The 13,904-nt window shown below is 41.5% G+C and overlaps 1 protein-coding gene across 19 annotated transcripts in view; it reads right to left on the bottom strand.

Moving 5' to 3' along the window:
• The window catches only part of CAST (calpastatin), a 59,632-nt gene that overhangs the window by 3,798 nt on the left and 41,930 nt on the right, over positions 1–13,904 (bottom strand). For 8 of the 19 annotated variants that reach the window (XM_083576722.1, XM_083576727.1, XM_083576723.1 and 5 more), the window contains 15 exons: positions 13,788–13,871; positions 12,277–12,324; positions 10,905–11,009; positions 10,366–10,467; positions 9,019–9,120; positions 7,818–7,919; positions 7,314–7,397; positions 6,582–6,629; positions 6,269–6,364; positions 5,526–5,636; positions 4,615–4,716; positions 3,655–3,747; positions 3,032–3,076; positions 2,337–2,426; positions 216–287 (listed from right to left, as the gene is read on the bottom strand). In XM_083576722.1, coding sequence (XP_083432848.1) covers positions 216–287; positions 2,337–2,426; positions 3,032–3,076; positions 3,655–3,747; positions 4,615–4,716; positions 5,526–5,636; positions 6,269–6,364; positions 6,582–6,629; positions 7,314–7,397; positions 7,818–7,919; positions 9,019–9,120; positions 10,366–10,467; positions 10,905–11,009; positions 12,277–12,324; positions 13,788–13,871 — 1,284 coding nt within the window. Of the gene's footprint in view, positions 1–215; positions 508–877; positions 2,427–3,031; positions 3,077–3,654; positions 3,748–4,614; positions 4,717–5,525; positions 5,637–6,268; positions 6,365–6,581; positions 6,630–7,313; positions 7,398–7,817; positions 7,920–9,018; positions 9,121–10,365; positions 10,468–10,904; positions 11,010–12,276; positions 12,325–13,787; positions 13,872–13,904 lie in introns of those variants that run through there. The other 11 variants (XM_083576714.1, XM_083576724.1, XM_083576725.1 and 8 more) reach the window with 4 other exon arrangements.

Here is a 13,904-nt window from a genome sequence, read left to right as displayed (position 1 = left end):
TCCTTCCAAGAGTGCACAACAACAGCTTTGTGAAGATTTCTATTCCAGTGATGGTGGAAAAGGAGGACAAGCCTCCTGGCTTGCAGTAGATGTGGAAGACAAGTGTTGAGGAATTGTGCAGAGTGTCTCAGAACTGCCTGAAGTTTATAAAATGGGCCGTGGCTGGTCTAACTACACTCTGCAAAATTTCATCTTTCTAATCAACAATTTCTTACCTTTCTGGATTTGGATTTCTTTTCATCTTTTCTAGCTGGTTTTGATGTGGCAGCATCTTTTGTTTTTTCATCCTATACCAGAGAGAAAAACCTCATGAATATTTGGATTAAAACACACCTGAGTCTGAAAGAGTTTGGTAAAAGATTTTTCGAGCAAAGTGTTACTTCTGCGAGAGCCACACAAAGTGGATCAATTGGGATGACATGAATAATCTGGAAAAGCTGCACACCCAGGCAGCAGTAAGCATGGTGGGGTAACCACCCTAAAACTAGCCACTATCTAAGGGCAAAACTTTAAGGGCAAAACAAGGGATGCGGGTGGCGCTGTGGGTTAAACCACAGAGCCTAGAACTTGCTGATCAGAAGGTCGGCGGTTTGAATCCCCACGACGGGGTGAGCTCCCGTTGCTCGGTCCCTGCTCCTGCCAACCTAGCAGTTCGAAAGCATGTCAAAGTGCAAGTAGGTAAATAGGTACTGCTCCGGCGGGAAGGTAAATGGTGTTTCCGTGCACTGCTCTGGTTCGCCAGAAGTGGCTTAGTCATACTGGCCACATGACCCGGAAGCTGTACGCCGGCTCCCTCGGCCAATAAAGCGAGATGAGCGCCACAACCCCAGAGTTGGTCACAACTGGACCTAATGGTCAGAGTTCCCTTTACCTTTACTTTTAAGGCCAAAACTGTTTGTTCCATATAGTTCCATGGTTCTTTTAAGGAGACACTATCTTTCTTTTATACAGCTACTGAGACTGTAATCACAAGTGGAAAACAGTCTGAGGAGAAAGTAACTTATTCTCCACCCCCTTGTACCCTACATAATGTTTCCCAATTAAAATTGCCCATCACACCAAAGCTGGTTTTATTCCTGCCAAAAAAGATAATGAGACTTTCTGCCAGTTCAACATATAGAGTAGGTAGATGATACCATTTCATATATACTGTTCATGGGATAAACTCATCTTACACTCTGGAATAAGGTCTAGTCGTTTCAATGGATGGGCACAGAATTGGAGGAATTATGCATATTCACCATTGTGTTGGAGACAAACAGGCTGCCTTCTACAAAAAAACAACAACTGGCCCTTTGAGTGGTAAGAGAGGCAGCTCCATAAATATGTCCATGCTTGAGACAGCTTTATTGTGAGAAAAGGTCTTTAAATGTCACAAGAGTTTACAGTTTTAGCAAGCATAAGATATGTGCCAGAAAGGGTAGAGGGAAATGTGAAATAGAGCCAACCATTATTTTTTGGGGTCCAATGGAGAGATGGAAACTTCAACAGGAGGAGTTCTAGGATTCACATTCAAGTGGTTGATGAGTGCCAATAAAACTCAGGTTTAAACCCAAGACATAAAATAATTATCTGCATGGATGTAATTAAGGGGCATTTAACACTTTCATTATATTGGCCTTTAAGAAACTCCGGCTAATGCTCCAAGGAGGGTAACCTCCATGAAATGAATAAGCTGATTATTTCTGAAATCTTTGGATAAAAGCAGCATAAAGTCTCCCTTTTCTAGAGAAACTCTTTACATTACATTCAAAGCCTTATAAACCCAAGTGGAATCAACCTCAGAACAACCTCTTTGTGGCAGTCCTGTTAAGAGCAAGGGCAAGGCTGCCAACAGAAGTAGCAATGCTGAATGAGTCAAAAGAGTTTCTGCCTGTAGAAACACAGACCAGTTTTAAGATGTAATAAAGTCTTCCTTCCTAATGGAGGCCAAAGCCCAAACTCCTGAAACAACAAGGCAGTGGGAAAGTAAAATTCTGCAAGACAGAAAAGAAAATGCAAGAGCATCTACAGGTAGATGTCACTCTTGAGCAAAGTCATATGCAGAAAGTGGAAACGAGAAGGGGTGACTATATTTTTTAAAACAATGTATTAACCAGGCTAATCAATACTGTGCATCTTCAGAGCAGCCCCAGAACTATTTTGTTCAGAGCAATTGAACTTCAAATAGAAAAGCAGGAATCTCATTTGTCAGTTGCCTATTTACAACCAGTTGGGGTTTTAGCAGCATGCATAAAAGCCTGTTGGTTGTTGTTGCAATCTTTGCCTTCACTTAGTGATTTAAGGAGCATCTTAAAAATGAGAAACACTAGTTTTAGCAAAATGGGCCTCCTCACCTTTGTTGAAGGCTGAGAAACAGGAGGTTTCCCACAATGATCAAAGTCCCCTGAAAGGGCATCAATAGCTGCCGAGTCATCAGCTGGCTTCTGCAATAAAAAATAATAGTTTAAAAATGTGAGTATTTAGTGATATGGAAAATAAGTGCCTTACTTAAACATAGCCTCCCATTTCCAATGTTTAAATTGTTGGTTCTACGCCCAAAAAAGAATGTTAAGCTTCTACTATAAGTGCCACCAAATCAGCAGGTGCCATTAAAATAAGGAACCTTTTCTGAATTATCATTGTACAGCTCTCTTTTTTTGAGGTCTATGTTAGTCCCTCATTGGCCACAAGTAGAATGAATTGAGTTAGAACAACAGCGTGGAGCAGAGGGACAGGTATAAAGGTGGGCTACTTCATCTGCTTTTCTGAAAAACCATTTCATTTGGTTTTCATTCAAGTTGCCATTATAATAAATTTGTAACTTTAAAAATTAGGGCTCAAGTTTTCTTTCCTCTCCTCTCCCATTCTTCTTTCCTTTTGTGTTTTGCCTTTTAGTTGGTAATCCTGCTCGTGGGGATTATCTTGTTTGATACTCATTTTATGTAAGCCACTCTGGGAGCCTTTATAGCGGAACAGCTCTTCCAAATAGCTACGTAAATGCAACCCACAGGCAAGTAATAGCATTTAGCTAAGAGCAGGTCCTTCTTACCTTTTGTTCTTTGGGTTTCTCAGCATCCTTGCCTGTTGGCTTCCCCTTCAGCAACAAAAAGCAGCATTTATTTATTTATTTATTTATTTATTTAAGGATTTGCATCCTACAAAATTTAAAATTACCTATAAAATGAGATAAACATCTTACGTTAAACCAGTTAGCCTAAACCTTTTCAAAATAAAGCCAGTTGTTAAAATGTGCACTATAAAATGTATCATTGTTTATTTTACTGACTTTATTTTATAAGGCACATTAAAAGAACATGGGGACTTGACTACATAAGATCCATTGGTTCCTCACTTCTGTTATGGTAAAATGTGGCCCTCAACATATATTTTATATTGTAAACCACCCTGGGTTCTTTGAATGAAGAGCATAGATGAACTATGATATGATATATGACATGACATGATAAATATATATGTGCAAAATCTATCAATATAGATTAGGGGTGGGGAACCGCTGACTCTCCAGAAGTTGCTGGACTCCATCTCCCATCACCCCAAACAAGAATGGCCAAAGGCCAGGGCTGGTAGGAGATAAGACTCAAAACCGTCAGGAGGACCACAGGTCCCCCACCCTGGTATAGATGAATTTGGATTCAGAAAGGATTAGTTTACCTTCTCATCCGAGTCAAGAAGATGCCTATAATCAGGAGGGATTGTTTCATCTTTCTCTCCAAGTTTGTCTCTATGCTCAGATTTAGCCTTTTCCTGTAAAAGCAACAACAGGAGGTCATGTTCTTAATTTTTCTGGAAAGCTCAACCCAAAGAACACACTATCTAAACTTGCCCTCAAATTGTAGAAAATACAAAAAAAAGTTGCCATAAATTTTGAAAAAAACCAACCATGAAACAAACCCCCAAATGAACACAATTATCACACCAAATACTGTAAAAAGTAACAGTCCATTAGAGCTTCCCTATGAGAACTAAACACAAAATAGCAATTTGTGTAGTAACAACTTATTTTTAACATTTTATCATTGCAATGTTTGCTGCCCTGGGCTACCTCAGAAGGAAGGGCTGATATAAATTGAATACATAATAATGATTCCCCCCGCCTCCCTGCTTATTTGTGAACAGGCTGCACTTTATGAAAAACAATCCAAAGACAGAAAGAACACTGCAAAAATAGAGGTTTATTATATTTACACACGTCCTTTGGCAATTAAAAAAATACTTGTCACACTAACAGAAAGCAAATTCAGTTCAACTGAAGCCACGAAACACTTTCCATGAAAGAGGACCTCCTGAAATGCAAAAAATACCCTGCATAGACCCCTGCTTTCGTAGCTAAATATACCTTGTACAATATGCAGAAATCAGAAGACCCTCACTCTGCCCTCAAGTGTTGCAAAAGACAAGGGGGGTAGTATGGTGGGCTAGCAATGGTGAGGGGGTGACCTTGAAAGCCATAGACTGAACCCCTAGCCCCCAAAGCAAACAAACCAAAACCACCACCACCCGGCTCAGTTCTTTCAGCTTCCTATGCAGATTTGGGAGATGAATATGGTACCCACAACCATGTCAAGGCAGCTGTACTGCGGGGGGGGGGGGGGAAACAAACACTTTTCTCACCTTTATTTTATCAACAAGTGGTTTGTTTTCATCTGGGTCAGGTTCTCTTTGCCCCAATGAATCTGCGAGAAGATCTGCAGCATCATCGAGTTCTTTCCTACCCTAACAGATTTGAGAAAAGCAAAAACAAAATATGCCACACGCAATCTCAGAAATAAAAAATGTCGAAGGTATCAGAGTTGCTTTAGTCAGCATGATAGAAAGTTAACTTCAGAGCACTCAAAAAACTTTGGAAAGTTACAAAATATGCATAGCCAGGCAAAAAAAACCAAACCATTCGGCTGCAAGCAAGCAACTTTGGCTTCCAGTGTACCTCAACCCATAACTGTTTTATAACTCTCTGTAAAACAAATTTGATTAGCCTCAAACTATGATTCAACATTACTAAAAGCAGTTAAGAGGCTAGCCACTCTACCTTAAAATGGAAAAATAGCATCCCATATAAAAATGACAATTTTTGTTCCAAAGATGGTTATATGCACAGATCTTTCCAAATACATTTTGAACTCCAAAATACAATTGAGGGACATGGCTGCACATTTACATGCACAAGGCCTCAGATTCAATCCTTGAAATCTCCAGGTAGGGTTGGAAAGACTGTCTGAATCCCTGGAGAGTTTTTGTCTGTCACTGAAGACTAGTCTCCATCAACCTGGTGCTTTCCAGCGATTTTGGACCACAACTCCCATGACTGTAGTCCAAAACATCTTAAAGGCACCAAGTTGGTTAAGGCTACTGTAGACCACACTGAACTTGCTGGACCAATGATCTGACTTGGAATAAGGCAGCTCCTACGTTCCTATAATCAACAAGCCTTTAAGCGATAAGGAGGCTAAGCATTTTTAAAGGGAAAATAAACTGTGGCTTTGGTCACAGAAACTAATGCAGGTAGGAAATATTATTCTGCTTACTGGGGTAGCTGCTGGTGGCGGAGGAGCCGATGAATGGACTGCAGAAGCAGAAGCAGAAGAGATCACTTCTTCAGTAGGTGCAACAGCAGGTTTGCCAGCACCTGTAGGTTTCTACAATAAAAACAATGGGTTCATAAACACGTGCCAGAAGACAGTGAAGGATAATCAGATGGCAGGAACCAGGTATCTGTTTCACACTGTGTCCACATCATTTTGGGCTACAGTCAGCTCACTGCCATGTGCCCTGCATCCCATTCAGTTTGCTCAGATCGGTATTCTGAAACCACTCTGCACTGCATCTACAGCACACCTTCATAGAAGCTTGCCACGTGTCTGGTGTGTTTCTTCTCCTTACAGGCATCACCAACCTCCTAAGTATTGGGTGCAAAGAGAAGAGACCCTCCAGGATAGTCAAAGTCATTTTGTGAGAATATCTACCACTGGTGGTTTTGACAAGCGTAATTAAATAACAGCAAAGCAAGAATGTGTGTGCATTGCTTACAATGAGTGTATCAGGAAGAACTTTCTGACAGTAAACCCTGTTTGGAAGGCACTCAGAAGGTGGTGGAGGTTTTTAAACATAGGGTGGATCGCCATCTGTCATGGATGCTTTAGTTCAGATTCCTGTATTGCAGGGGGCTGGACTAGATGACTCAACAATTCTATGATTCTTTGTATGTAACTGTCTCTCACTATTCTAAAAGTTAAATAAAGTCTTTTTTACACAGAGACACATGACTTACCTGAGGTGCAGCTGTTGGGGCAGCCTTTGACGTTGGTGCTGAAGAACTAGAAAACCCTTCTGACAGAGCATCAATAAGTTCGCTTTCACTCAAGGGCTAGAAATAAATATATATATTAGAACAAATGTTTCATTTTATTCTTGAAAACTAACTGGAAACCAAACACTTTATTACTTTTTCTCAGTTTTTTGTTGGAAACGTAGAAGGAATATGCCAACCATTTGTCCAGTCTCTGGTTGTAATAAATTTTGTGCTTCGTAAACTTTATTTAAAAAAATGTAAAATAACCTGTTAGAAGCATTTTTTTACCAACCTGAGGTTTTTCTTGAGGTTTTGGTAAAAGTGGCTTCCCATCTTTATCCTGCAGAGAAAATATGACACTGGTTAACTACTACAAATGAGCTATGACAGGAGGTGACTGAATTTGACGCAGTACCATTATGTATAAAATGCAACACTAACCGATCGGAACAGTAGAAATCCTGAAAGTGTTTTTGGACTCTTTTTTTTTGATAAGCATGTTCCTGCACTTTTAACCAACTGCCTGTCCTAGATAGGACCCACTCATCATGAATAGAGGGGTTCTTGCTACACTGCTCCATTCTTTTGTAACCTCCAAGCAGCTTTGAAACACTCATATGGTGTGTGATTTACGCAGTGCTGCCTCTGAAGTTGATGGCGGAGCTTCAGTTACAGTAAAATGCAGCTGTCTGCCTACTTATGAATATTAGATGGATCAACTGCACTGCCCCCAATCATGGGTGTGCCCTCCATGGCCTAGGGCTGTATATTTAATTCCTGCTTCATCCAAGCATGACAATCTCTGTTGCTAAGAGAATAGACTAGAGTAGGGCTGGGACTTTGCTGATTATTCTATGAACAATTTCCTGAAAAACTGAACACCACGCTCGCCCCCCCCTCACTCATTGACACAAAATGTTTTGTATCTTGTACCTAAGGCGTACAATTACATGCAATTATTGGGATGCTGCTCATCCAATTAATTTGACTTAAAAGATCATGCAACAAGTGAAAAATCAATCACCTTTGCTTCAGTTAATCTATAATCAGGAGGAATGGTTTCTTCATCTTCTCCAAGTTTCTCACGTTCCTCTTGTTTTGCTTTCTCCTGGATGAGCAGGGGGAAATGAAAGCTCTCAACATGTATAAAGAGAGACTGCCCCAGTCATTTGGTTTCATAATAGTACATGTAGCATAGAAGCATATGAAAGTGTATACACCAATTTATTTATTTATTTATAATTAAAGTTGCAATCAACTAAAACACAGATTATTGGAACTGCCTACTTACTCTACTTACTGGTATTCCAAAAAATTAGTTGTAAATCCAGTTTGCATTCTGTGGACTTCCTGTTTCCTGCCATGAGAAATGACTGCCTCCTATGAGATCAGACCCCCAGGAGTGCCAGAAATTCAGGGTTCTTTAACAATTTAGTACCCTCTCCCAAGAGAAAGTAAGAGAGACCCAATAGTTACACACAGATAGATAGATGTTTGATACGCCCCTGGACTCTGATCATTTTATTACCTTCACTTTATCGACAGCAGGCTTCTTTTCTTCTGGTTGAGGCTCCACTTTTCCTAGACTGCCAGATAAGGCTTCCAGGGCTTCATCAGGTACCTGTGAAGTCTAGAAATAATATTATTTTAAATCAGCTTAGTGCTTTGGAAAACAATGTTTGAAGCAATATTCTTAAGAGTGCAAACGATGGAGCGGCTGACAAATACATTTATTAAAACTTAACCACCCAAGTATTAGTTTTATGGGAGGTGATTCACTTATTTATTTGTTTGTTTGTTGTTGTTGTTGTTGTTTTGTATACCATCCTATGCCCATAGATCTCAGGACAGTTCACAACATAAAATTACAATATAAAAACCACAAAATACATAATACAAACAAGAACAAACCAATAATCCCCCCCTTCCACAACACATTTTAAGGGGCATTGGATGTCAATCAGCCAAAGGTCTGGTTAAAGAGGAATGTCTTCACCTGGCACCCAAAGGTGTATAATGAAGGCACTAGCTGAACTTCCCTGGGGACAGCATTCTACAAAGCAGTATTAATATTATTAACTGACTGCAGGAGTGGCCCATGTGGTTGTGTGGAGCCACAGAACCACCTTCTTGATACCAGCTTACATGGACAGGACTGGGTTGGGACTGTGCAAGTACACCGGTGGAGCCAGACCAGTTTTCCCTCTCCATTGGACTGACAGAGCTCTACCCTTGTCATCATATTCCCCCTGTCCCAGCACCATCCAAGTCAACAGGGTGGCTTTGCCTGACAGCACGGACTGCTATTGAGTAACTGTCTGCTTAGGATAGCCTAAGTACCTTAGTGCAGAACTTTTTCATATTTATAAATTAGTTTTCTGTTATGTGCACTGGCAAAATCCACATGGAATCTTTGCTAGCTTGGCCCACTTAAAATGAAGATCTACTTTCACACAAGGTTCTTTTAAGTTCAATAGGACTTTAAGAGTTCCCATTAGCAGGCTGCACTCATAATAGTTAAACACATCCAACAGTTACTGAGCAAAGGGAGAGAAAATCTACAATCTAAATATCCCAAATAAAAGTAAGTAATGGCAAACAATTTTGTACCAACAGTTTTAAGCAATGTGCAGTGCATATGTGTTAAGAAATCCCTGCAAAATCAGCCATTCTAATTTTTATGTAAGTGGCACTTGAACCTTTGTTGACCTTCACAAATGGTTACTCACTGGAGAAGTTACTGAGGGAGCTGAAGATGCCACAGAAGGAGCAGCAGCAGCGGACACCACTTCTTCTGTAGAAATCTTTTTGGATTCAGCTGCTGAGGGCTTCTGAAATAAGATAGCAGGAACAAGATGAGTCTAAAAAGCCCAGGACACATATTTGCACAGCCCTGTAGCGGCTATGGTAGCTCATTTACCAGAAGTGATGTATTTAGCTTTAACCAAACTAAGCCTCCTAGAGCAAAATATACATCAGAATCAAGTATACAGTGGTACCTCAGGTTAAGAACTTAATTCGTTCTGCAGGTCTGTTCTTAAGCTGAAACTGTTCTTAACCTGAGGTACCACTTTAGCTAATGGGGCCTCCTGCCGCTGCCGCACGATTTATGTTCTCATCCTGAAGCCAAGTTCTTAACCCGAGGTACTATTTTTGGGTTAGTGGAGTCTGTAACCTGAAGCGTCTGTAACCTGAGGTACCACTGTATACTGGTCATATTGGTCAGAATCAAGTATATACTGCCAGAGTTAATGCTAAATACGTTACATCTGGTACATGAGCCACCATAGCTGCTAGAGGGCTGCACAAATTTGAAAAACATCCCCTCAGTTCCTTCATCTAAGTTGTTTATAAAGATGTTGAACAACAGGCCCAGGACAGAACCCTGTGCCATCCCACTAGTCACGTTTTTCCAGGATGACGAGGAACCCCATTAATGAGTACTCTATGGGTTCAGTCAGTCAATCAGCTACAAATCCACCTAACAGTTACTTCATTCAACCCACATTTTACCAGCTTCCTCGCTAAGTATCCCTAGATCAGGGTTTCCCAAAATTGGGTCACTAGCTGGTTTTGGACTACAATTCCCATCATCCCTGACTATTGGGTCCTGCTACCTAGGGATGACCCAAGTTTGGGAAACCCTGCCCTAGACTATGTACTTCCTCCTTCAAAGGTAGTGTGACTTCAGAACAGGCAAGTGGTCAGTTTCCTGGACCTGAAAGCCACCCATCCACAGGGCATCTGTCTTGGTAGGATTCAGTTCCAGTTTAGTGGCCCCCGGCTAGCCCAAAACTGCATCCAGATGATAGCTCAGGACTTGCACATCCATGCCTGTTACATGGAAATCAAGCCAAGAGTCATCAATATACTGTAGATATCATGCTTCAAATATCCCAACAGGTTCGTTTAGCTGTTAAAAAGCATTGGGGACCAAACAGTGCTCTGTAGCACCTCAAAACATAACTTCCACAAGGCAAACACAGAGTCATTCAGTGCTACAGAGTGACATATGCAGGCATGGTTGGTGCCCCCAAAATATGGACTTGGCTTTGGATCCAGAAGAAGCTACTCACTGTAGAAACTCCTGATGGAGCTGAAGGTTGCACTGAAGGAACTGCAGGGGATGTGGCCACATTTTCTTTGGGAGTTTTGGGGGGCTCAGCAGCTTCTGGCTTCTGAAAGAAAACAGCAACTAATGGGTTTTGAAAACTGGTATCTATTACTAGCTTGAGAACAGCGGAAATTGTAGCACCTAAATCTCCGTTCCCAATGAGTAGGTGGGCTTCACAGGAGACCACAGCATGGATGGCCCACCCACCTACCATCTTTGTGCGCACACCCCATGGCCTTATATTAAGCAGCTGATATAACTCTCAACCCTTGTGTGGCTTTGCACACCACCAGCCCTGGCTCCTGGTATGTTCCCAACCCACATCTTCACCTTGCCCTCACACTAAGGACACAAGTGACACATGGGGAGGAATATGAGGGAGGAAAGGAGGAACAGAAATGCTATACCTGAATTAAGCTGATTTCCCCTTTAATTCTCTGCATCCAATGCAACGAATGATCCCAAATTTTAAGGCAGGTTTCCTAGGCAAAGTAAACTCACCTTAGGCACATCAGCAGGTGTAGATGGTTTGGGTATTTCTGCGGGAGGAGTGGGACAGGCAAAATCTTTTGAAAATTCATCAGCTAGGTCAGAATCGCTAAGAGGCTGTAAAAACAAAAACAAAAAATGAGAGGAAGACCAGAACTGTGTTGCTGATCAAATAAAGAACAGACATAAGAAGTGGCATTTATCAATTATCAGAGGGCCTTCTTGGTAGTGGCACCCACTCTGTGGAATGCCCTTCCATCAGATGTCAAGGAAATAAACAACTATCTGACTTTTAGAAGACATCTGGAGACAGCCCTGTTTAGGGAAGTTTTTAATATTTGATGTTTTATCATGTTTTTACTATTCTGTTGGGAGCCTCCCAGAGTGGCTTGGGAAACCCAACCAGATGGGCAGGGTATAAATAATAAATTTGTTGTTGTTGTTGTTGTTGTTGTTGTTGTTGTTGTTGTTGTTAGAATGCAATAGAGGAAACTTGAGGAAACTTTAAAATGGTGGTTGAGCAGCTGGAACTCAGCTTATAGGGCCCCATGGCATGCTTGCACTTCTTTTACAATGGATTTGAATCTGCATACACAGCAGAAATAGGAGGTGGTCAGTGTGATACTGACCACCTGTAATTGTAGGGAGAAAGAGGGAATCTTGGTCCTCCTTCCTCTGGGGATTCAGTCCACCCCCTAAACAGGTTAGCTGGCAATGCACAAGCTGGCAGGAAAAATCACCTGTGATAAAGTTAGGAGCATAAAGGCTGCTGCAGCATGTGTGCATGTATATAATGTTTGCAGAAAAAGCACACAATCTTTGATTTGACTCAGCTGTATTAGAACTATTTTATATCTATGAAACACAAAACAGGAGTATGCCTGCATAATTATACCGCAAAACAGGAGTCACCGACGTGGCACCCTTCAGATGTTGTTGGGACTCAAATTCCAATCAGCTGCAGCCAACATAGCCAATGGCAAAGGATGATGGGAGTTGTAGTCTAACAACATCTTAAGGACACTGCATTGGATACTCCTACCATAAAGCAAAGTAAGTGTTTAAACACTGAGACAAAGATAATTGGCTGAATTGTCTTCAGTAATTGAGCAATAAGCATTTGTGCCACAATGCTAAAATAGCAAAAGATGAATCAGTTTAAAACAACACAAAATGTGCCTCTGAATTCAAATATTCATTTTGCACTGATCCCAAATATTAAGTAAACCATCTGTGTTAAAAACTGCCTTTTGAAGTTTACCATGCTTCCTTCTAAAACATCTCAGGCATTACAAAATCACAGAAAAATAATATGTAGAAGTTCAGCATCATTGATTTACAATACAGGTGAAGGAAAGTAAAACTAATAGAAACACTTAAGAACCTTTGGTTTTTCTTCAGGTTTTGGCAACAAGGGTTTCCCATCTTTATCCTAAAAATAAACAGGCAGAATTATTGTTAACTTTGCCATTTACACTGCACCAACTTTAAGATACTCTACATTGTTGTTGTTGTTTTATTTAAATGCTCAATATACAGATTTACTCCAGAGGGATCCAAATAGTCCCCGCAATGGGGGGGAAATATCCCCAGAGTTTCTCCACTGAACATATTTCATTTTGGAATTCCACTTATAAGACTAGCTAAGAATGCTGAGCCAAAAGAATAATTCAGGCTGAAGGAAGAGAAGAAACTACATACACTAGTGATTATTTCTGGTTTCACATTTCCTTGGCTACCTTTTGAAAATAACTGTAAGGAGTAGCTAAGAAATCATCACTCTTCTGATGTGAAAATGATCAGATGCTTCTATCCTCACCTCCCCCAGACACACACAATTGCAGGGTCCAGGTAGGTTCATATGGGGGAAAGCACTCTCTAAGGCAGTGGTTTTCAACCAGTGTGCCATGGCATCCTTGGATGATGGTCATGGAGGCCCACTGGCAACCGTGGCCTCTGTCCTTCTTTCCTTCCCTCCCTCCTCTGATGCCCTCTCGCATCTCTGCCTCCCAAAGGCTCGCACAGCTGTTTGTTGCAGCAGCCGTGGCTACAAGCTACCCAGGCAAAATGGTGCCTCTGGGGCTGGTCAGGGGGTGCTGGTTGCCAGGAGCTGAGGCAACCTCGGAGTAAACAACCAAGTGGGTAAGGGGGCCCTGCCCACCTGTCCACCAGCCCTTGCTGTTGGAAACAGACTGATAAGTCCCAGGCCCTTGTGGGGCAGTGTGAGGAGGCACCTCTCTTTGGGGCAGAGGGGCAGCTCAGAGACCAGGGGTAGTAGCAACGGCTGCCCAGAGGACTCCCAAGGAGAGGGAAGAGGAGGTGGTGGCTGAGGGAACTCTTTACAAGGGAGGGTGTTTGAAAAAGGGTGAGAGGCTGCCAGCTCTGCAGGCAAGGGGTAAAATAACTGAGCCCCACAAGGGTACTGCAGAAAGAATGTAGTTTGTCAAGGGAGCCACAGACTTTAAAAAGTTGAAAATCTCTGCCCTAAGGTATTAGGGTCCTAAGCTGTAGAAGGCTGTAGAAATCATAACTGTGAATTGATAGCAGAAACTGATAGCTGAATTAGCTAGGATAGAATCAGTTTTATGCATTCAGACTATCTGGTCCCAGTCAACCATCTGCACATGGGATTCTGCATTAGTTGCAGTTTCTAAACTGTCTTCAAAAGCATTCGCTTGCAATACTCTGATCTGCAGGTGGACAACAGAAGATACATTTAAATAATTGGAGGAGGGGGCTTTCTAGCTCTAGCTTGCTGCTGCTGGATCATAGCCAGCAGGGAGTACAGAGAGCTGAAAGAGCTAATGTTTTTCGATTTTTCTTAACATGGGCTCAGTATGGTAAAATCTGAGATTTTATAGCATATGCAATGAAAAGTAGAGATGAGAATTTTACCAATTCTGGTTTTAATCTGTACTCAGGAGGGATTGTATCGTCGCGTTCACCAGGTTTCTTCTCCTTCCTTTCTTTGGCCTTTGGCTGAATAGAAAGAATCACAACATGTCAACACTT

Source organism: Podarcis filfolensis, assembly GCF_964270895.1.
Source record: "Podarcis filfolensis genome assembly, chromosome: 11".
Taxonomy (NCBI): domain Eukaryota; kingdom Metazoa; phylum Chordata; class Lepidosauria; order Squamata; family Lacertidae; genus Podarcis; species Podarcis filfolensis.
The sequence above is the reverse complement of the archived record's forward strand: the minus strand, read 5'-3'. Positions and strand labels throughout refer to the sequence as shown.